This window comes from Periplaneta americana, chromosome 13 (genome assembly GCF_040183065.1).
Source record: "Periplaneta americana isolate PAMFEO1 chromosome 13, P.americana_PAMFEO1_priV1, whole genome shotgun sequence".
Lineage (NCBI taxonomy): Eukaryota > Metazoa > Arthropoda > Insecta > Blattodea > Blattidae > Periplaneta > Periplaneta americana.
Window position 1 is genome coordinate 110,440,368 of NC_091129.1, and position 23,117 is coordinate 110,463,484.

At 34.3% G+C, this 23,117-nt stretch overlaps 2 protein-coding genes across 5 annotated transcripts in view; one reads left to right on the forward strand and one right to left on the reverse strand.

The window, feature by feature from the left end:
- Positions 1–23,117, reverse strand: part of LOC138712249 (macoilin-1) — an 87,404-nt gene that overhangs the window by 46,709 nt on the left and 17,578 nt on the right. The gene's annotated exons all lie outside the window — the stretch shown is intronic.
- Positions 1–23,117, forward strand: part of Sting (sting) — a 43,803-nt gene that overhangs the window by 11,420 nt on the left and 9,266 nt on the right. For 3 of the 4 annotated variants that reach the window (XM_069843822.1, XM_069843820.1, XM_069843821.1), the window contains 6 exons: positions 1,489–1,596; positions 7,337–7,597; positions 12,274–12,421; positions 13,298–13,470; positions 14,565–14,742; positions 21,678–21,791. In XM_069843822.1, coding sequence (XP_069699923.1) covers positions 1,489–1,596; positions 7,337–7,597; positions 12,274–12,421; positions 13,298–13,470; positions 14,565–14,742; positions 21,678–21,791 — 982 coding nt within the window. The remainder of the gene's footprint in view (positions 1–1,488; positions 1,597–7,336; positions 7,598–12,273; positions 12,422–13,297; positions 13,471–14,564; positions 14,743–21,677; positions 21,792–23,117) is intronic. The other variant, XM_069843823.1, reaches the window with a different exon arrangement.

Sequence of the window (23,117 nt, forward strand, 5' to 3'; positions counted from 1 at the left end):
ATTGTTATTTGAAGTATGTTATTTCAGAAATTCTATTTGTCGATCTCAGCATTCCTTATACTGAAAAAATATTATTTGTACTAATGGAAGTACTTGACATTTCGTCATTCACCCATATGAAGCCAGTTCTGTAGACAAATTTACTGATTTACCAATAGACTCCTTGCCTAGCGTGTGCTATAGGAGACTGGTCTATATCTGCGATGAGATGATGATGATGATGATGATGATGACGTTGTTGTTAATGATGGAGATTTGTTGGGATGCCAAAGAGGAAAAGGATCTCTCGGAGAAAACCCCTCTGGACCATGGGCTTGCCCAACACAAGTTATAAATTGGGGGTATGCAAGAGATCGAACCCACATCCACAGAATTATGAGTTCATCACTCTAGGCATTACACCATCGTGGCAGCACACTGGAAAAGTAATTCTGTCTACAGCATTAATAAAAAAATGCCGGATTACTTTAATTATATTAAGTTTTTCAGATTAGTTTGTCTTAGAAATATGCATTATTGAAATAATTATATTTTCTTTGTTGTCAAGAGAAAAAAATAGGACACATTGGCTATTGTAAGAAATTAACTCATTGTGATACATTTGGTAAAGGCAGTTTTTACTTGTCAGTTGTCTCTAACCTACTTTACACATTTCCATAAAATTACTATGTTAATGTGCAATGGAAAATATGTGCGATTTAGCCGACAACTCCACTTTATAATGCACTTTATTTAACTTTGGTAATGTATTACAAGATAAAATATTTTTGCATAATATGTCAGAAGAAATTCTGGTATATTTGAATAATTAAATTGTTGAGGTATCATAGAGGGCATTGTTTCTAACTCAGAACTCCATAGTGGTTCCATATTCGTGGAGAGATTGAAACTCATTTTAATCTCATATGTTATTGTGCTATGTGACCAAGTGTTCAGCCATAATGACGAATTTCTGAATTAAATATTGTCTTATGTTATTCATGACAATTGGAGAATGCATGTAACATCAAGCTTGCCAACCTGCAAGGGATGAAATGCGGGAGATGAGAATTTAGTAGGGGATATCCTTTTAATAATAATAATAATGATGATGATGACGATGATGATGATGATGATGATGATAGAAATAGGACGAAAACATAATATCAAACACGAAAGGTATGCAATTTTTGTGCCAGTGTGGGAGAGCAAAAGTCGTGATTTAATTGTGACTTGCACATTATGCATGAAAGTTGGTAGGTCTATAATTTAACTACAAACTGATGACAACAAACCTACAGCAGCGACCTCCTTCCATGGCTCATCCCTTGGTCGCACAGTATAAATATATGTATTTGGCAATAACAGCTCCCTGTATTTACAGGGTGCCAAAATTAGCAAAAGAGTTGAGTATGTTGGAAACACTTTCCTCTGTTATATGACACAAACTTCTTTTTTCTACTATGGCAAGAACGAGGAAGTAATGAAATATTTGCTTATTTTATGCAGCATTCACTGTCATTCGGAAATCCTTATACGTATCTATGGAACAAGGGACCACTATCTAATATGCTATCCTATATGTTTGGCATCTCCTTTTGCAGTCTAATTGATATGGTAAGTCTGCACTTTAAAAGTATATCTTTTCGATCAGGTCTGTACTGTTGGAATGTTAGAATAATATTTTCCAGTTTATTGAACTCTTACATTTCCACTGGTAACAGCTGAAATAACATGCAATTGAGAATAATATACAGATACTCCTCACAATCTCCAGGTTCGCTCATTGGAGCGAAATAAATAGTAACAGTTTTTTTTTTTTCATGCAATTCACTGCTGTTAATTGTCATGTATAGCAGGCAAAAATTTCAAGATTCTTACTGCTCAGCTTGAAAATTTCTATCCAGATGTCAAGGTCATTTATATGCCCCCAAACATCTCTTCTCTGATCCAGCCATTGGATCAGAAGATTCAAGTTCATTAAAATTAATATTTATTTACTTTTAAGCGTTGTATCTATATGTTTTCAATGTTTGCTTTTCAGGGATGTAGTAATAATGTGCATATGGTTGTGTGTGAATGAATGATCAAACAGTGGCAGTATGAGTGAGCGAGTGGTCAAGTTAGTTACTATAATAAAACAAAGAAAAGAGTGTGTAAGTGCAATATAATAAGCAAGCTGTTTCAGGAAAGGTATACGAGTTTTTGAGATATAGCTAAAGTGCATGATGAACAGGGTTCCAAAGGAACCTAAATCCCTTTTTTCCCATAGATGAATGATTTTATATTCGCAGGTTTTCTAGTACCCCAACACTTGCATCCCATAGAAACTGACACAGACCACACAGAAAATAACAAAAGCCGCACATCTCTTTGCATAAACGTTCTTTCCTGATGATACAGAAGATACTGGAGCACAAGATTTGAACTGAATCAGAAACAGCACCAGACACTCCAGACATCTGCTGTTTATATACAAAGAAGTCAAAGGAATAATCCCAGTACTGAACAATGAAAAACAAGCATGTACATATGTTGCAATATCCACTATTATCGTGATGAACCTGCACCATATCTCTTCATCATTATTTCTGAATTTATTTAATTCATTTAATGGACTCAGAAGTATTTTCACAAACTGTAAGCCTAATGGTGTTCTGTTTTGTTCTGGTCCAATACAAACATTGATAATAGCATTTCCCAAAAATGATGGTACAGACAAAAATATTTTCACAATAATTTAAGGCAAAATATTTTATTCAGGAATTCATTGTGGTATTTCGTTGCATTAATTTTGCTGTATCCCTTATTTATTTATTTTTTTTTGGCTGTTTTTGAAAGATTTTGTAATTCAGAAGAAATCACGGTATTAAGGGGACATGGAATTGCCTATCTTGACAATGTTAAATTATGTCTTACATAAGAGTCTTTTTCTTATAAACTGAACTGTTGAAGTTAGACAGCTGATTTTTTCTTCACAGCTCAGTACACTTAGTACGAAGTTTCCCCCCCCCCCCCTATTCATATATTTTTTCAACGATTTTCGGTACATTACCAGCTATGGTACTTTACATTAGTGACTAATTTGCAAACTTCAAGCGAGGTTTTGCACATTCCTCTGGTTTCTTTTTGTGTGGCGTCATGTGGTGCAGATGTGTTTGCAATTGGTAGTGTTGTGTCAAAAAGGGTGTGCATTCTGCAATTTGGTTGAGTGTTGAGGATGTGGTTTTTATGTGTCTATATATTATTTCGTATTGTTTTAGTATGTTTAGCTTTAGTCTTTTGGGTTCAATGTGTAACATTTCCATGTCTGTTTCTATATTGCTGTAGTTGTAGATATGTTCTGCATAGGTGGATCTAGTAGATTCTTGTCTTAAAATTATTATGTTTTCTATTGTACCCATATTTTACATTTTTAAGTACATAAGCTACAAATATACACAGAGAGGGTTTCAAAAGCTCTAGTTTAGTGAAAATGGAAAGAGATATGTTTGGCAGACACAGACTCATAAGTGTATAATCATTGGTATACAGAGTAGGCCATAAGTCACCATAAGCTCTTGCAGCAGCTCGTAGTTCATGATTAGTTTTGTAGCGATTGCAACCACCATCTCTCTTAAGTACCCCCTACAGCAGTGGTGACCAAAACTCGAATGGCAGTGATAAGGCGAGAGAGAGCCTAAGAAGTAAGGAGACAGGGATGAGGTACTTGGCATGAAAATTACTACCAGTGGTGGTTCGTGCACTAACATTAAGTTCTTGATCAGCCCTGTGAATAAAAATCACAAGTTTTGCTGCATCGGTAATGTGGCAATTATCATCAAGAGCCAGTGAATAATGTACAAATTTTCTTTTTCTTTTTAACCTTTCTCATGAATATATAAGAAATCTCCTGAACTTTTCTCTGTATACTTGGTAGAGAAATGCGAAATTTTAAAAAATCGGCAGCTTCTTTTAAACAAATCAGCCACTTTAAACATTACCTCTTTTTAGAAACTTTCCTTCGCTAAAAGGCTTAAGAGCACGAGCTATTTTTCCACATTACTAGACAGCTGGTTTCCTTATATTTATTTATGTCTTTCTCTTCCTTACAATGATATAAGACTGATTTCAGTTCCTGGAGTTTAATAACTCGTTCTAATCTTACAATAACACATAATACTGAATCAGTTCTTCTATAATATTATTAAATGAATAACTAGTAGTAAATAACTGATAATAGTTACCTACATCTAAAGATTAAAAAGCTTAAAATTGATATGTAGCCTAGTAATTTTATTCTTCAGGGAAAGAGATCTAAAAAAATGTTATATATCAATATTTATGCACATACAGAAAAATTATAGTAACATTTACCGATCAGTAACAATAATAATAGTAATAATAAATAAATACTGTACTTGTTATGCTTCTGTGTTCTATGACAATATTGTTGTAATGTCTTTTTATGTTGCTTCTAGCCTGTATTACTCCTAATTGAATGTTGAGCAAAGCAAACATATTTAATTTTTTCCAACAACAACAAAATGATTCCTCTTCCCATTCTGTACGAAACCATCTATTCCTATCTGTATACAGAAAGTTCAGAGAGCAACATGATACTGTCACTGTTTGCCTTCACTACGTGAATGAGACAGACATCTATGTACAGCAAACTCCTCTTACCCATTTGAATGTCATCACTGCCCTAGAAGCTGTTGTTCATTGTGGTCAAATCAGGACTTCATGAAGAGCATAATAATGGTGATGGTGATGTTGGAGATCCATGGCTAATTACCTTCCTGAAAAGTTGCACTAATAGCTCAAATGAGCCGAAACACAGTCATTGCTGAAGTCATATTTTATCCGTAACTCCATTTTCAGTCAGCTGGGATTTGCAACATCTGCCCACAACATGTGTAGTGGGTTGTGTTCCAACTCCAATGTAATGGTGTGAATTATACTTTTCCCAGAAAACGACATTGCATTTGTGTATGCTGCTGTAAATTGCTTACTCATATATAAAGAAGACATTTCTTCAAGCTACAGCTATAGGAAACTGCTGAAGCAATAAAGCACATGCTTCACTATGTTTGTTCATATCAACATCACTAAATTCATTGACGAAAACAATCGAAATGACTTCACCAATATGTCTTCCTTCATGTGACGACGCAATATTGAACATGGTACTCTGAGTTCTGCTGGTCATTCCATGTTAGTTTACGAGGTGACCATTCAATGGATTCGGTAACCTCAGCTATGAATTAAATTTCTTGACTAGTCGACCACTTTGAGGACTAGCTTTGACACTGCCAGAATCAAATGCTTGTTTCTCCCAAGCTAACAGTTTTGCTTTTCTGGAGTGTCTTCCAAAATCTCAGTTGTAACTCTGTCATAATTTGTTGCATTGTTTTCCATTGACTTGCGGTCTTTCATGGATCCAAATATTTGCATCTAAGTGTACTTCAATCGAAAAACTACTCATATCTGCTATCTTACGATCGTTTAAGTCCAAGTTTCCAAGCAACTCGAAAAACCCTTCGTTATATTGGCCTCATTCAGCAGAACACATCAATGAGCTATGGGTTAGGTCATCGGTCACATGATGTCAAGCAGTTTCGACTGGTTTTTCAGAAGGCACTTAAACCTTAAAATGTAACTGAAGGCGTGAAGAAGACGACTTTTTGAGATGGCATGATTATTAGGTTACGCAAATTATTAAAAATTGAATTAAACGAATTGGCCTGATAAGGGGCTGCCCTAAAAACAAAGTGTAAATAAGAGCAAATGGAAAAGACTTGAATTTAAAAAATGAGAAGAACAATTCTGCAAGAGAATAAGAATATCTAATGATTAAAGAGAAAGGATAAACTTAATTTTGAAATTTTTATAAATGATTTCTCAGTATAAAATAGATTCTCTTGGAGTTGCAATTGCAATATCATTATAATAGTTTTGTATTAAAGTCTTGTCTGGCACAAAATTCTTTCATAGTATTTTGGAATGGTCCCTCTCGCTCCTATCATTAACCCAATGACATATGAGTTAGATCTTAGTTATGGCTGCCATAACTACAAGAAAAGAAATAATTTCCATTTCAAAGCTACCCTTTAATAACTCCAAATAATAAATATAATTCCATCTTCCAAAATTTAATATCCACGAAATTGCTATCAATAAACAAACATCCCCAATCCTAGTAGATAATGCAGTAATCATACCTGCATTATAAGATTTAACATTTTGATAAAATTGAATTAAATATTCCAGTTAAGGAAATGTGTAGAACAATTTCTGTCTATAGTAAATAGTGGCTATTTGTTTCCAATGAAGTACTGAACAAATGAAGTCGTTTATATTTTTCCCTCAAGCTATATCATATGATCAGGGACATCTTTTAATGATTGTAGAATTTCCTTTAAACTATTTCTATTTCTTAAGAGTTTGTCTGCATCAATTAAAAATATTAGCAATTTTATGTAATGGAATGATTTGAAAGGAATGTCAGTGTAGAAGAAATTGAACTATTGAGAATAACAAATTTTGATCAGCTTGCATAAGTGGGGAAAATAAAAGAAAATGGATAGCTTTATATTTAATCTTTTTTTGAATGATGATATGAATGACCTGAACCTGATATGAAATATGGTGGGTGCATAATCTCGCCAAACATTTTCCTTTTCTGGCAATCAAGGAGGAACAAATGAGGAATGAAGATTATTTTTTCATCTTTACCAATGACCAATGTAACCAAATTATAAATCAAATTTAAAAAATGAGGGAAAAAAATGGCGTCAGATTCCTCATTGTATGATTATTCATCACTGCTTTAACCTATTTTCAGCACCCAACAGACAGTCATCGATGTGTTTTTATAAATGCGGCTATTGGCACGATGTTTGTTTTCTTTTTATTGTTCCTATAGCACACTAAATGTCGCCAGATTATATTCCAAGTATTTATCATCCTTACAAGTTTTAGGCCGAGTGGCCTGTTACAGTCTTGTTTTCTGTCCATCTCTTTTGAGGCCTGCCAATGGATCTTTTTCCCCTCAGTTGCCAACTCTTGCCTATGGCCTTGCATTTTCCATCATTCAAGTATTTATAAGTTATATTAATAGTAATATTTATGCAATTCATCGCGGTACAGTGACTTATGTCCTCTCTGTATATTTTTCATTTTCATATTTGTATTTGAGGTTATTACAGTTCTGCTAAGTCCATTCACAATATATTCACTCCCCATTCCTTGTTCTCTCCTTCCTTCATATCATCACCCATTCTATAACGGATTATATGTTGCATTATTCTTAATATTTTTATTTCTGTGTGTGTACATATATAACTTAAAATAATACTATTATGTACTTTTTTAGGCGAGTGAACCTCAAAAATGTAATTCACAAACAGATAATGTACTAAATGCCACTACTGAAGAGATGAATGATCGCGTATTAACCCTTGAGGCAAAAGTCGCCAACATTATGGCAAGTCAGATGGACGTTTTGAAAACAGAAATATTCAGTAGAATTGAAATAGAAGTACAAAAAAGAGTCAGTGAGGAAGTTGAAAAGTTTCTTACTACATTGAACGCAACATCCATTGCATTTGGTAAAGAACAGGAGCAAACTGAAAAGGTTGGTTTTATGTTCAGATAACGGGTGCCTTAAATTTGAAAATTGCTATCGCCAATATAGAACTGCATTTTCCAACCTTCTTGCTCTGAAGAAAGCCTTGAAATAATTTTTAGGTCTCAGGGAACCTGTGCATAAACATAGGTCCTAATTACATCTACAGCATACAATGTTCGCATGATCATTAAGATTTAGATATTATAATGTAATATAATTTTTATTGTTTCTTTGATTAAAGAGGGATACTTATACATAGATCAGTTTATTTTGGCAAGTCTATTACACTACTCTGTGCAGTTCTGCATTCCTCTGCTAGAATATAAACTCTAATTCAAACCATTAGGGTACAGGAAGTTTTACTTTTTTTTTTTTTTCCTTTGACCTATCCTAGTTGCCTTACTTACTTACTTACTTACATACAAATGGTCTTTAAGGAACCTGGAAGTTCATTGCCGCCCTCACATAAGCCCAACATGCCACTATTCTGAGCAAGATTAATCCAGTCTCTAGCATCGTATCCCACCTCCCTCAAATCCATTTTAATATTATCCTCCCATCTACGTCTCGGCCTCCCCAAAGGTCTTATTCCCTCCGACCTTCCAACCAACACTGGTAATATAACTGTTTTATAAATTCCAACTTTCAGCTTTTTTGAGAGCAGACTGAATGACAAAAGCTTCTCAACCGAATAATAACACACATTTCCCATATTTATTCTGCACTTAATTTCCTCTCGAGTGTCATTTATATTTGTTACTATTGCTTCAAGATACTTGAATTTTTCTATTATTTCAAAGGATAAATTTCCAATTTTTGTATTTCCATTTCGTACTATGTTCTGGTTACGAGACATAATCATATACTTTGTTTTTTAGGGGTTTACTTCCAAACCTATCTCCTTACTTGCTTCAAGTAAAATTCCCGGTTTTCCCTAATTGTTTGTGGATTTTCTCTTAACATACTCACGTCATCTGCATAAACAAGCAGCTGATGTAACCCATTCAATTCCAAACCCTCTCTGTTTTCCTGTACTTTCCTAATGGCATATTCTAGAGCAAAGTTAAAAAAGTAAAGTTGATAATGCGTCTCCTTGCTTTAGCCCACAATGAATTGGAAAAGCATCAAACAGAAACTGGCCTATATGAACTCTGCTGTACATTTCACTGAGACACATTTTAATTAATCACACTAGTTTCTTGAGAATGCCAAATTCAATAAAAATATTATTATAAGAAATTTCTCTTAACCGAATCATATGTATTTTTTAAATCTATGAATAACTGATGTACTGTGCCCTTATAGTCCCATTTTTTGTCCGATATCTGTTGAATACAAAAACATCTGATCAATAGTCGATGTATTACGCCTAAAATCACTTTGATGATCCCCAATAATTTCCTTTACATACATGAGGAATTAATTTTCTCAAAAGGATATATCCTAGTCGCCTAAACCCCTAAATTTCTTACTACTCTATAAGACTTGAAAGTTTTCTCCAGTGAGCTGAAATGTAATTATTCTACGTATTCATTTTCTAGCCAATCAGTAGAGCAGATTGTAAACAATATAAAACAAAAGACTACCACTTAATGAACAGTAACACACATACTTTTATATATAGGTCTATGTATATACCAGGTGTTTTCTGGGTATAAGACAGGGATTTAACATTGTCATAAGAAACATGTACAGTACATTTATACAATGAAGAAATAACTTAATCAGCGAGCCTTGTTTAGAAATTGTCAAAGCCTGCTAATTTATAAACATGGCTCACTGAACTGAGAATAAACTTTCAAAAACTGTCCCTGACATGAAATTCCTACTGTCAACAAAATAAGACCATGTTACTCGCAAAGAAGATATTTTGTAATTCTTAAACGTAATAAATTTATTTATTTAATATCACCTAATAAATTTAATTATGAAAGTACAAATTCATAGTAAATCTTTATAGTTCTTCTGATTAGTAATAACTGTCGTAAATAATCCCATTTGCTTCTTTGAAGTAGGTAAAAGTAACAATATACAGTATATCAATTGAATGAGAGTAACCACAAAATGAAAATATAGTGAACTTCCATTGCGTTCTTGTAAGAGAGTAGGCTTTGATGTAAATAGCTTAGATCTATAATCAAAGTAGGTCATGAAGAGTATGCATATTTGCAAACATGCAGGCAGTGCAAGGGGGAGCTCACTGGGCTGAAGCCTCCCCTCATTTTTTAATTAAGTATTTTAAAATTATATTAGATTTAAAGCATGAAGAAACAATCCATCATTGGCGTTGTGAGTACAACACTGAAAACAGTAGGCCTATTGTTTATTTCTACTGACAATGACCAACATTTAGATAACAAATCCTGTATATTTCTGCTGACAAGTTGCTGACTGATGATTTTTAAAGAAATGATGAAACAACATTCCTTTATAAAATAACTAGATTTTAGTGATTTATTTAGGGTCACATCTTTTGATCTGCAATGACACAGATTGGATTTTGCATTATAACATCTTTTGAGTGGTCTAAATTGATTTTAAATTCCATAGTATTAAATTATAATTATTATTGTCTTTTAAATATGTTGCATGTGAGTGACGGTCATATATGTCAAATGATGTTCCCAAAACTTGTACTTCACCCCCCCTTCCCCATTTTAAATTCCCAGCTATGTCACTGCATGTAAGTTACAGGCAGATTTGCCAAGTGATGTTCCAAAGACTTGGCTCCACTCAGCTTAAATTCCTGGCTATGCCACTGCATGCAGGCTATTGCAGGAACAATGTTTCTGTCTTTTTGTATGAACCATATTATTCATTTCTGCATCACTCATATCACAGTTGAAATATGGGAGACTTGATAGAGGTATTTGTATGGATAAGGTTCATGTGGCTGCTTTTGGTGCCTTTTTCACCAATAAATACATCATGAAATATTACTGAACTGCAAGAAGAGAAATGATTTCATTGTCAAACAGCTGAATGTTGGACAGTAATAACGTTTATATTATAATTAGTGTTATAAAATAGTGTCATTGTGGTAAACTACTGCTGCTGCAACTACTGAATCTCTGAGATACAGTAACTCTGATCTTAGTAATAAAGCAATTAATTGAAGAATTTTAACTTAAATTAGGGTTATGGTTAAAACATACTTTGTACTAAATAACTAGCCTACTGTATATTAAGAATAAACATTGGAGAATGTAAATTCTACTTAAGTACCGGTACTTAACACTATTTTTTTTTCTAAAAAAATTGTTAATGCAACTATATTCTTAATTCTTTTCCTTATTTCACTTTACTTCCAAAATTGATCATTTGAACGCTAAATGTTCGAATGTTTGTGCTTTATATGAGCTTCAATACTTATTTTTAACATTGATCTTGAAGCATTCGATCATTGTACAAAATTTTCCATGTGCAAATGTGAACTGAGTAATTACAAATCTGGATTAAATTATGTACTGTTTGTGATTTTTTTTAAAAAGAATAAAATTGCCTCATAACAGTTCTATTAACACTCAGCAACCATTGTTCACTTGTCATTTATCGTTTTCTCTAATTCTTATACCAGTGTGTGTATACATATATACATAGGGCTTTCATTTCAAAACTTCCCAGGCGACAATAGAAAACAAAAGATGCGAAAACAAATGAATGAGGTGTATAAACAATTGAATGCTCTTTCATATTTAAGTATAAAAATACAAGAGTGCCATTTGAAATTTCAAAGTGGGGGCAGCTGGGAGATGAGGTTTAAATCTAAAATGCAATTAAGCCTGGTTTCAGACTTCCCCCTCAATATCTAAATTGACATGTTTTTTGTTTAAATTGAATTCATTTCAAATAATTAGATCTTTACACTGGGAAGTTTTGAAATGAAAGCCGTGTATATAGGAAATTGAACACTCTGCATTGACTTGGCTAGTATTTATTGTAACTAAACATTGTCATGCCAGGATGACTCCATACTCATTTCATGTGAATATACTCTGAAAATGAAGGAGTGTAAATTGAATTTGAAAACCAAGCAAGGAAAATGCTTCATATCCACTTTTGGTGCAAAAGGAGCTGATGTGTCTACCTAGTAGCTTAGCTTGAACATTATCACGTGCCTAAAGCACGTAACAGAAAAACGATCGAAAAGTTGCTTTGAAAGTTAGCTGTCACATGGACAAGAATATATGTAATACTGGGATTATCCCACACCACAGATGTGTGACGTGAAGTGTTCTTCTCTCTTTGTCTTCATTTATATGAAGTCTTCCATTCAGTTTCTGAATCACTATAAATTCAGGCGACACTTCATTCTCAATACACAGTCCCACTGTCTCACTTAAGCAAGGAGTTCAGTCTTGAACAGTACATTTGGGGAAAGAGAAATTGAATTTTTTTGAAGTGAAAAATCACAGAACAACAAATGCGCAACCAACGAGGACTGTTTCATACTATTGACTTACAACATCGTAGATGTTATAGATATGATTGTTACAACTTGGGTGAGGTATTAAGATAATAGCACCGATATGTAGCTGAATGTTCTAATACCAAAAATATTACGTAAGTATTCTGAATTTGGAAAGTGATATCCCCGAAACTTCCACTTTAAGAAATGGTGTCTATGCTTTCACAATGTGTAAATATAGAATGTTAAAACAAGCTAATTTGTTTCTTTGCAGGAAGATAGTATAACACAAACCTCCCTACAGATTGAAAAAATGAAAAGTTTGGACTATGGAAGTGGAATGGCATATAACTATTTCTATGGATACTTACGCCTAGTACTTCCAGATCCAGAAATTGGAGTTCAAGCAAAAGATACTAATGGTGTGTATTTGTTGTAAAAATGCATTTCACCATTATAAATTAAATGGGAATGCTATTATTAGTTATGTTTGCATTATTTATGCCAGTAGAAAATTTATTCAGACATAACAGCCTATAATAAATGGAGTTGTTGCATCTGTACAAATTTAATTAGTTACTCTGTAAAAACATTGACATTAAAGCAAATGGATATCTATGAAGCAGACACGGTTTTATTTATAGCAATGGAAAAAAATTATTTTACTTACAAAAAGAAATAGAGTATGTATGGCATGACTGGTGTTGCATTTTTATATCTAGTGTGCAAACCTCTTACTAAGCCATTATTAATACGGCAGCCTACATTACTGTTTATCATTATATAAGTTATAATATGCAATTTAAGTAAATTTTCAATATCGTTCTAATACAATTTACAGTTATGATGTAATTCATCACGTCTCTGTTTTATCTTCCTATTTTCACATTCTCTTTATTTAATTTCAAATCGTCACTCTTTCTCTTCTTAATTTTTCTCAGCCACTTCTACATTTGTATTGACACAGCAGAGTGTGAGATGTCAGATAATAATGCGCTGTCTCACTGTATAGCTTATGCACTGAGTGATCAGCCGAGAACAAGCCAAGGCTTTTGTTGAATATGAGTGCATGAGATCCACAAGTCATATGGTGGTACTGTATGCTGGGAAATGTTGTCGCCATATGCACAATATCAACCTATTGACATAAAATTTTTTATGCATAATAACACATCAGTAGGCTTTCCATATACTTGTTTTCCAGAAAAAGCGCCCGTAAGCATATAGGCCCTTTTTCCGGCAAACATCTCAATTGTGAAACATTGTATATTTGTCATGTTCCTTTTTCTGCATTTCAGGTATCCTGAAGCGAATTGAAACATTCATTAATCATCATCATCTTTCAGAAGAGAATTTCCCAGTGAAAAAGCTCTTTATTTTAATTCCACAAAGCCTACGTACTCCAACAGACTTGAAAGCTGATTCAACTGACTATCCAGACAATACAAAATATTGGATGGAAGCTGCAGTGGTGTGTGTACTTATCACTTTAAAATTCATAACATCCAGTTGTCATTAACTTGTCCGCCATAGCTTCTTCTGGTATGGACGAGAAGAAGTGGGGAAGCATGACATAGGCAAGAAAATCAAAACTACGCAATGAGACTTCGTAGATTTTTCTTTTAAATGTAATTTAACATTAGCAATGTCGGTTTTTACTACCTCACATGGGAGGAGACGAAGGGAATGGACAGAGTAGAAGCAAAATGAGGATGCAGGTATGGTTTTTCCCTGAAGTTTGTTATAAAGGGAAAGGAGAGTTATTTATAAATAGGAAAAAGGTAGCAGGAACAATCATCTTAACGAAACCCAGTCAATCTCTGGAATTGTCAGACAATTGTAGGAGGGATATGGAATAATAACTTGACAAACTGGGCTACACACTATACACTAGGAGCAAGGTAAAAGTAAGGTTACTGAGTTGGAGAACATGTGTGGTGATTGGAAATCTGACAGCTGTGTTAATGTTTGTGTACTTGTGGACATGTATTCCCTTCTAACTCCATCCCCCCCTCCCGCCCAAAAAAGCAAAGGTTTTGACGAAATAAGTGAGAGAGCCTGGGTAGACATCCTGAGAGTGGTAGCCGAGAAATCGAGAAATTAGAAGAATTGTATGTTTTAATGTCTTAAGTTTAAGTTGACCAGAGGCTTGCTTGGTCAGGAGTTGAGAATGTGGCTTCTCAGGAGAAGAAAGCGCTTATCCTTTTCCGAAAAAGTAAAGTCTGACTGTTTTACGTAGCTATCATGTAAGTTTAATATTGCAAATAAATCCACATTTATTACTACTGATTGAGACACTGTCATAATGAAATATGGTTAAAATGTGCCGTAGTTAGTTATTTCCCTTATTCAATTCTTTTTATGCTTTTCTGTTGTTTTCAGTGAGACTTTATTTTGACTGGTGAACAGCAAAGATTGCACCAGTCGTTGTACAAAATAAGACGCATGACACACATTAACGTGATGTAAATATTCATTAAGTCCACTAATTCTGTATTAGACGAAATTTGTTTAGTAAATGTAAGCATGAAAGGAAATATAATTTTTGCTGTTTTGTCTTTGTAGAGTTTGGAATCCCAAGAGCTTGATCGTGCTGGTGTTAAACAGCGTGTGTATAAAAATTCTGTGTATAAAATCAAGGATTGGGAAAATCCAACAAGAAAACCTGTTTATGTAGTAGCTGAAGGTGCAACACCATTGAAAACACTGTATGATGTAATAAAAATGAATCCTAAAATGTCAAGTAAGTATATAACTTCAACAGCAATTAATAATTCGATTATATTTAAACTGTTGTGTCCTTTGATATATTATAGTAACAACAGTGGAACAACATGAACAGATTTGGCAAACTGCATTGAAACTTCTAAACTCTCACTTCATACAATGATGAAAATTTCTATGGAATACAATCATTTAAGGACAGGAGGGACTCCTATTTGGAATAGTACATGAATTTTGTACCGTTCAGATATTCAAGAATAATTTAATTTATTAATAAAGTTACATAAAACTGATGCTGGATCACTTTCCTTGGTGCCTTCAGATGATGCCATCTACTGTAACAGAAATATATGGAAAGTCCACTGTAATAAGGGGGAATGTCACATGTTCTAAATTTCCCTAGTCTCGTACTGTTTCGCTATAACATTCCCTCAATTCTTCAAAACTTTGTAGATATGAGATTATCATCCTTTTTGTAACTTATTATAATCTATGACATTCTACTCTCTTTGATGTAAATATTGAATCTTAAACTAATTTTTCACAAACTTGTGACATTCCCTCTTTTTCCAGTGAACTTTTTATATCTTCTTTTATATCATCCTATCTCGACACTTATGAAGCTAATGACCAAGAACTAATGACGTCGTTTGGATGTGCACTTCAGTATTTATAAGATATTCACGAATTCTGCCAATCTGCATAGCTTGCATACACCATATGTGATCATAACTATCCAAAGAGTCTGTTTTGCACTGAAGGAATAACCACAGTACCATTTCTTTAACATGGGTTTTAAATCAGTATTTCCTGTTATCACTTTGGACAATATAGACATAAGAAACTGTTAAGAGTGATGAAGTCCTGAATTGCCCTTCTTAGAATCAGCCAATCGTAAATTAATATATGTGCTATTAGTATATAAGGATTGCATTCTCTCCATTGTGTAAGCAAGCAGCAGGTATGTGAACATGATAGTTGCCTCTCTGTGAGAACTTGACTTCACATAATTTAGACTGAGTGTGCGTTCAATTCTTTCATACTGCGGGTTTTGAGTGAAGCCCTCACAGCTAAGGTCACGAGCAAAATTAATTTTTTAAAATATGAATAAAATACAATATCAATACTTATAGAATAAAAGAAAACTCATGGTGCTTATGATCATAACTAGAGTTATGCATTAGGACCAGGATTTGTATGCAAATGCGTATTTTTACTGGTCTGTTGAAAATCATGCAAAATACTTATATATACGTTTTGAACATCTGTGATGACGAATATGCAGAGTTAATCGTGCATATTTTTGCATATTTGAGGCATTTCTGAATAGAATAGACTATTATGTGTATGTTGAACAAACCTTCAAATTTACATATTTTGTATAAAAAATAATATTCTGGATTATTTAATAAAATTGTATATTTTTTGGTTGACTGCACTTGACAGCTGGAAATTCCTTGCATGTGAAGAGTAGCCGTGGAAAAACCAAAACAACCACTCCCTACTTTTTCCATTCAACTACTGAACAACAAGCATTCTCAAAGCTCTCGACCTACCTAACACCCACTGTCTACCTTTTTATCTGTTTCACTTATTTTCAGTGCCAGATGTCCGAGTGTCAAGTGCGTAATTTTATTGTATTTTGTGTGTCGTTTGTGTGATTGAATTCGTTCGTGATGCCTCCTGCAAAATTATTGAAAGTAGTAGAACCCTTAACAAAACACATTTCCCACGCACAAGGGACCTTTGGTGAGGCTATTAAGATAAAAGCAGACATGGTGCTATAAAAAAAAGCCTTAGTTACAGCACTGTGCTCAAAGTAAAGAAGATCTTGTGCCTAGAAAGTGTGACTTGCTTGAACCTGGATCTTACAGATTCACAATTTATTTGTACACGTTTGTCCAATAGCCTCATGTGATTTTTTTAACAATCATTTTAAGCATTCAGAAATGTCCTTGTACAGAAAGAAAGTATGTTAACAGAGAACCATTGGCGAAAGACACCTCGGGAAGAATAAAGAAGTGTATATAGTATTTGTGTACCTAGAAAAAGCATTTGACAGAGTGGATTGGAATAAACTGATGGGGATCCTGAAGACAGTTGGTGTGGATTGAAAAGAGAGGAAACTGTTCTGTAACCTTTATATGAAACAAGTCAAAGTCAGGATAAGAGAAGAAATGTCAGAAGGAAGTGAAATAGGGAGAGGAGTACGACAAGGATGCCCTTTATCACCTAGCCTGTTCAACATCTACTTGAAGAATTTAGTGAAGAACTGTTTTCAAAACATGGGAGGGGTGATAGTAGGAGGAAGAAGAATAAAGTGCATAAGATTTGTTGATGATATGGAGTTGTTAGCGGAAGAGAATACAAAACTTAGGAATATGTTACTGAAGCTAAATGACAGCTGTGAGCAGTATGGGATGAAGATAAATGCAAACACGACGAAGACCATGATTATCGGAAGAAAAATAAAGAAGGTAAATGTGCTAATTCGAAACAAGGCATTAGAACAAGGGGATAGCTTCAAATACTTGGGGTGTATATAAGCAGTAACATGGGCTGCTTCCAAGAAGTCAAAAGAAGGATAGCAATGGCAAAGGAAGCTTTTAATAAAAGAAGGAGATCTTCTGCAGACCTCTGGAAAAATAACTATGGAAGAGACTAGTGAAGTGCTTTGTGTGGAGTGTGGCATTGTATGGGTCAGAAACATAGACTTTACGACGAAGTGAATAGAAGCATTTGAAATGTGTATATGGAGAAGAATGGAGCATGTGAAATGGACAGACAGGATAAGAAATGAAGCTGTGTTGGAAAGAGTCTATGAAGAAAGAATGATGCTGAAATTGATAGGAAGAGAAAAAGGAATTGGTTGGGTCACTGGCTGAAGAGAAACTGTCCGCTGAAGGATGCACCAAAAGGAATGGTGAACAGGAGAATAGTTCGGTGCCGAAGAAGATATCAGATGATAAACGACATTGATATATATATCATATACGGAGACAAAGAGGAAGGCAGGAATTAGGAAATATTGGAGAATGCTGGGTTTGCAGTGAAAGACCTGCCCTTGGGCAGAAAACTATGAATGAATGAAGAGAGAACCATGAAAAGTTGTTTGTTGTGTTCTGCAACAAGAAAAAGTAAGATAAGCAAATAAATAATGTGTACATATTGAACTTCACTGTCAAATAAAATGCATACTACTTGACATATCATTCACATTTTGTTTTATAGAATGATAATCCCAAAAATTGAATTTTGCATGTTTTTGGTTATTTCTTGTTTTATTATATATATTTCAGACTTTATTTGTGCATATAAATCTGGATCTAGTTGTGATACGTATTATAGTCCTTGGGCACAGCAAAACTATTTAAAATCATTTAATGTCTGAAAATCTTATTAGAACTAATTTTCAGTACCAATTTCGTATTCCATTTTGACAGTTGAAGACAGTCACAGTCATCTTACAATAATAATTTTGGACGAGTACCTGAGTCCAAATTAGGAAATTATTACATACTGGTATGCGAGTATTGTTTTTACTTCCCCCTCCTTCAAGTGTATAATAAAAATAACATGTCGATATCACAAATCCATTTGTGTGTAATATTCAGTAGAACCCCTTTTTAACGAATCTCTGGAGGATTGCTTTTTATTTCCTTAAAAGGGGTTTACATAAAATGGAAAGGAAAGACTAAATTATTCCTCATAATGGAGTATTTGGCAAACCATGCCTTTTTGCCTTATGCGATAGTGTTATTTAAGGATTAACCTCGACATCCTATATTATTTTCACTTTCTGTCCGATAACTAATTTCTTCCATTTAGTCGCTATTATAACAATCTATAAACAACATAAACTAACAATAAAAAATTGGAAACAGGATCCACACAACTTGCGAGAACAAAGCAAGCAAAGCAGCCAACCACTCTGTGAAAGCAATGCAAAGCAAGAATGAAAGAATAATACCTCTGCATGGTGCTACATGATGCACTATTGCATATGCTGGTACCATTGATTATTGAAAGTCGATTCGATATTTCGGGCTTCATTATCACAAAATTCACTTGAAAAGCAAGTATTCTTTAAAAGTGGAATTTTTCTTAAACTGGGTTTCCTTAAAAGCAGGAATTAATTACATTATTCTTATGGTAATTTGGCTGGGACTTGCTTAAAAATGGGAATGTTAAAACAGGGTTTTACTGTAATTCAGCTATTTCATTGTGCATACAATGTGAGTTGTCATTAATACACAAACCACACACATACACATGCGCATGCGCGCACACACACACACACACACACACACGCACACACACACAAAATTCTATTCAATAGTCCTGCACTATTTTTTTTAAGTTTAATTTTAATTCATCTGTTGTAGTCCTTTTCAAAGTACTCTCCCTCAGATGGGATGCACCTATTGAAATGCCATTCCTACCCTTTGACAAAGACTAGATGGGAGTTGTTTTCCTGAAATCTTTTCAGAATACCTCTGCGTCTTTGACGAATGTCTATGACTAATTAAAACAAATTTTAGAGCTGGAAGAAAAAATTATCAGGCCCAAGTTGCGAATTTATGCCATAGTATCATTTGCGAAAGTTGTCGTTTTGTAGGCATTGTAAAGACGAGCGTTGTCATGGTGTAACCTTCATCCAGTATTTATACATACATAATGTGAACACGTGGTTTCTACATACAATGTCCTCCCAACCTGTTCATGGTAGATATACTGATTTGAGTAATGCATCTTAAGCTTGTGGTAACCAATCTCTTTGTCGAGTTGAGTCAGAGAACTGTGGGGGAAAAGGAGGTCCCTCTTCTGGAATAATAGAAGGATCATGCTTGGAGTTACAGGTGTAAACCTCACAACAGCAACCAATTTTAAAACATGTTGGCTGAATTGGAAAGCTTCTTGACAGGGTTAATACATCAAGAAGCAGAATCCCATGGTCGTAACCAGGGGGGTTCCAGGGATTACTGAGCAACCCATAGCTATGCTGCAAGCAACTCCTGCAATTTTTCTTAAGCTCATATGTGTGTATTTTAACGCACAGTACTAAGAAAAATTGGAAGAAGATTCAGCGATAATCAAGAGCTTATTTCAGCTACTAATGTAGCAAAATACTTAAAGAAAGAGACAGCAAATGATCACTGTCTAGCACAATTGGCATAAATGTACCACCTAAAGAAGGGATGATGGTTGCAAAATGTTATTTGAATAATTTCAAGGGGAGAAAGCTGATGTTCTTAAAAAACTATTACATGAAAACTGTTATTCTTTCAGTTTATGATTTTCTGGGTACATGTAGAATTTTTGGCTGCAATTCAGCAGTCTGTGAAAGTTCCTGTTCAGTCCTTACCAGGATTGACAGACCACAATGGCAGAATGTGAAAGTCAACGTGAAACGAAGTTTATGTTGTTGGGCTTCGAGAAGAATGAGACAAAGTGTTTCTGAAACACTGAATCATTTTAATAGTGAGACGAACAGAAGATTACAGCTATTTTAAGTCCATAAAGTTTCACTTCTATCTTTTCAAGTGTCTTTTAAAATATTTAAAATCCATGGTTTTATTATTAATGTACTAATAATGATTAATAGATAAATATTAAATTAGTAACTTTATATTTTAAGATTCAATTATATCCAATGTAAAAAAACCATGTATTGTGGGTCCCTATCACCACGGCATGGCGTGTCCTCAGGTTGTGGATCGAGGAGACAGCCTCCAGATATGGAGGGTAGCTGTGAATATTTTGAATAAGCAATTGCGGACAGCCGATGAGGGGTGGTCCTCCAGCTTGGGGGTTGGGCGAAGGGCTAACAACCCATCACCGTAAAAAACAGCTTGTTACGAATCCTTCAAATAAGCCTCGGAATGGGACTGATTCTCTGGCACGACCACAGCAAAGGAATAAGGTTTTGAGATTTCAAAGTATATTATGTCTCTTAACGAGAATATTGTACGAAATGGAAATATAAAAATTGGAAATTTATCCTTTGAAGAGGTGGAGAAGTTCAAATATCTGGGAGCAACAGTAACAAATATAAATGATACTCGGGAGGAAATTAAACACAGAATAAATATGGGAAATGCCTGTTATTATTCGGTTGAGAAACTTTTATCATCCAGTCTGCTGTCGAAAAATCTGAAAGTTAGAATTTATAAAACAGTTATATTACCGGTTGTTCTGTATGGTGGTGAAACTTGGACTCTCACTTTGAGAGAGGAACAGAGATAAGGGTGTTTGAGAATAAGGTGCTTAGGAAAATATTTGGGGCTAAGAGGGATGAAGTTACAGGAGAATGGAGAAAGTTAACACAACACAGAACTGCACGCATTGTATTCTCACCTGATATAATTAGGAACATTAAATCCAGACGTTTGAGATGGGCAGGGCATGTAGCACGTATGGGCGAATCCAGAAATGCATATAGAGTGTTAGTTGGGAGGCCGGAGGGAAAAAGACCTTTAGGGAGGCCGAGACGTAGATGGGAGGATAATATTAAAATGGATTTGAGGGAGGTGGGATATGTTGATAGAGAATGGATTAATCTTGCTCAGGATAGGGACCAATGGCGGGCTTATGTGAGGGCAGCAATGAACCTCCAGGTTCCTTAAAAGCCAGTAAGTAAGTAAGTAAAAAAACCATTCAGCTCAAGACCTAGTTCAGTTGCAACCCCTTAGGAAGTTAGAGCAACCCCTAGTGCTACCTACTGGTTATGGCCCTGCAGAATTTCAAGCTTTACAGTGGCAATGGTCTATCGTGTATAGCGTGAATTTCACTTTACTTGTTGTTTAAAATTCATTTTTTTGGAAATGTGAAATTTCATGTACTGGCAATTTTTTCTTATGTTATAAAATCGACTTGCTTCATGATTTGAGATGAAATATTATTTCGTCAATATTGGATGACATAATATTAATTTCAAACCGCTCTTATTTACAGGAATCTTTAAAAATCACCAACCAGAAATTGTTTCTGCATTTTATAAGACACTTCTGGAAATTATCAGTTATACTGATGACTGCAAAGATGTGTGTGAAATCATTTATTATGTAGGTAAGTAAAATCTACAAGTGGTTCGAAAATGAAAGATGTCACTTAACTTAGTGATTATTATCACTCAGAAAAAGAGTAAACAGACATAATTTTTTAAGACAGAAAGTTAAAATTTACACCAGATATGTATAAATAAAAAACACACATACATATCTGAGGACTTAACAAAAACAGAGAGAAATGAAAGATGTTTAATTAAAGACAGAAGCAAGCAGCTCTATTGTTGCAGCACGGGCAATTCTAGTCTTTGAACGAAGTGTAACAGTGACATAGAATATCTTTTAAATGTGTGTCTTCATGTAATTCTGAGATTCTATGTCACTGTTGCACCTCATGTAAAGGCTATAATTTCCCGTGCTATGTATGCTGATCATACTGCCCTGATGATGGAACCTGTATGTAGTTCTGAAATGCTGGAATACTCAAAAGTCTATCTCTGACTAATAAGAAGAGCTGTTTGGACCTATTTTACATAAAAACTGTCTAAAGTAAACATGGTGAGGTAATGTTATTACTAAAGCTCGGAAGTTCCGACCCTGTCCCATGCATGTGGCTTACAGTAAACAAACTCACTCAGTTACAGTCGTATCTACAGATAAAATGGTCATTGCCTAAAAAGGCTATTGAAAACATACCAGCAACACGGCATATGTTGGATGTATACCATCTCATACTTCGCATACACTTTACATTTAGTTCATAGAACAGCCTGTGATCTGATCACAAAAGGCTGACGAGTAAATAGTTGTTATGTTGAATGCAACAGATTCAGAAAATTAAAGCTAAATGCTTTATATTTTAATTGAGTGGGGTTTATAAGTTTTGAAATTGTATATTTTGAATTACAAGTGAATGTTTTTGTAGGGGAATTTTGAAGTAAATTGTTTTGTTCAATTGAGGATTACATATTTTGTAAGTTGTGCCAAACACAAACCAGAGGCTGGAAACGAAGATTTATTGAAGAACACTGTTACACTAAAAAGAGTCAAACATGTAGCATTGTTTTGCGCATTCTTTCGGTTCCTTCTTGCTGGGTGTCATAGAATATTTGATAATGGCAAAGAAACCACGTTGAAACTAGTCACAAAGGTAAAGTACCTTATTAAGTTCGTGTTAGTTAACACTGCATATCAAAAGTTGTTAATTTAGTAAGTTTTAACTCATTAGTGATATACAAGTGTTAAAAGTGTGAATCAAGAATGAATATTTTTTAATATTTTCAGTAAAGTAATTATGCCTGCATTTATTTTTAAAATTACATATCTGTTTTATTTTTTTTTTTTTTCTTATTGTAAGATTGATTATTAAACATGTTCATAAACTGAT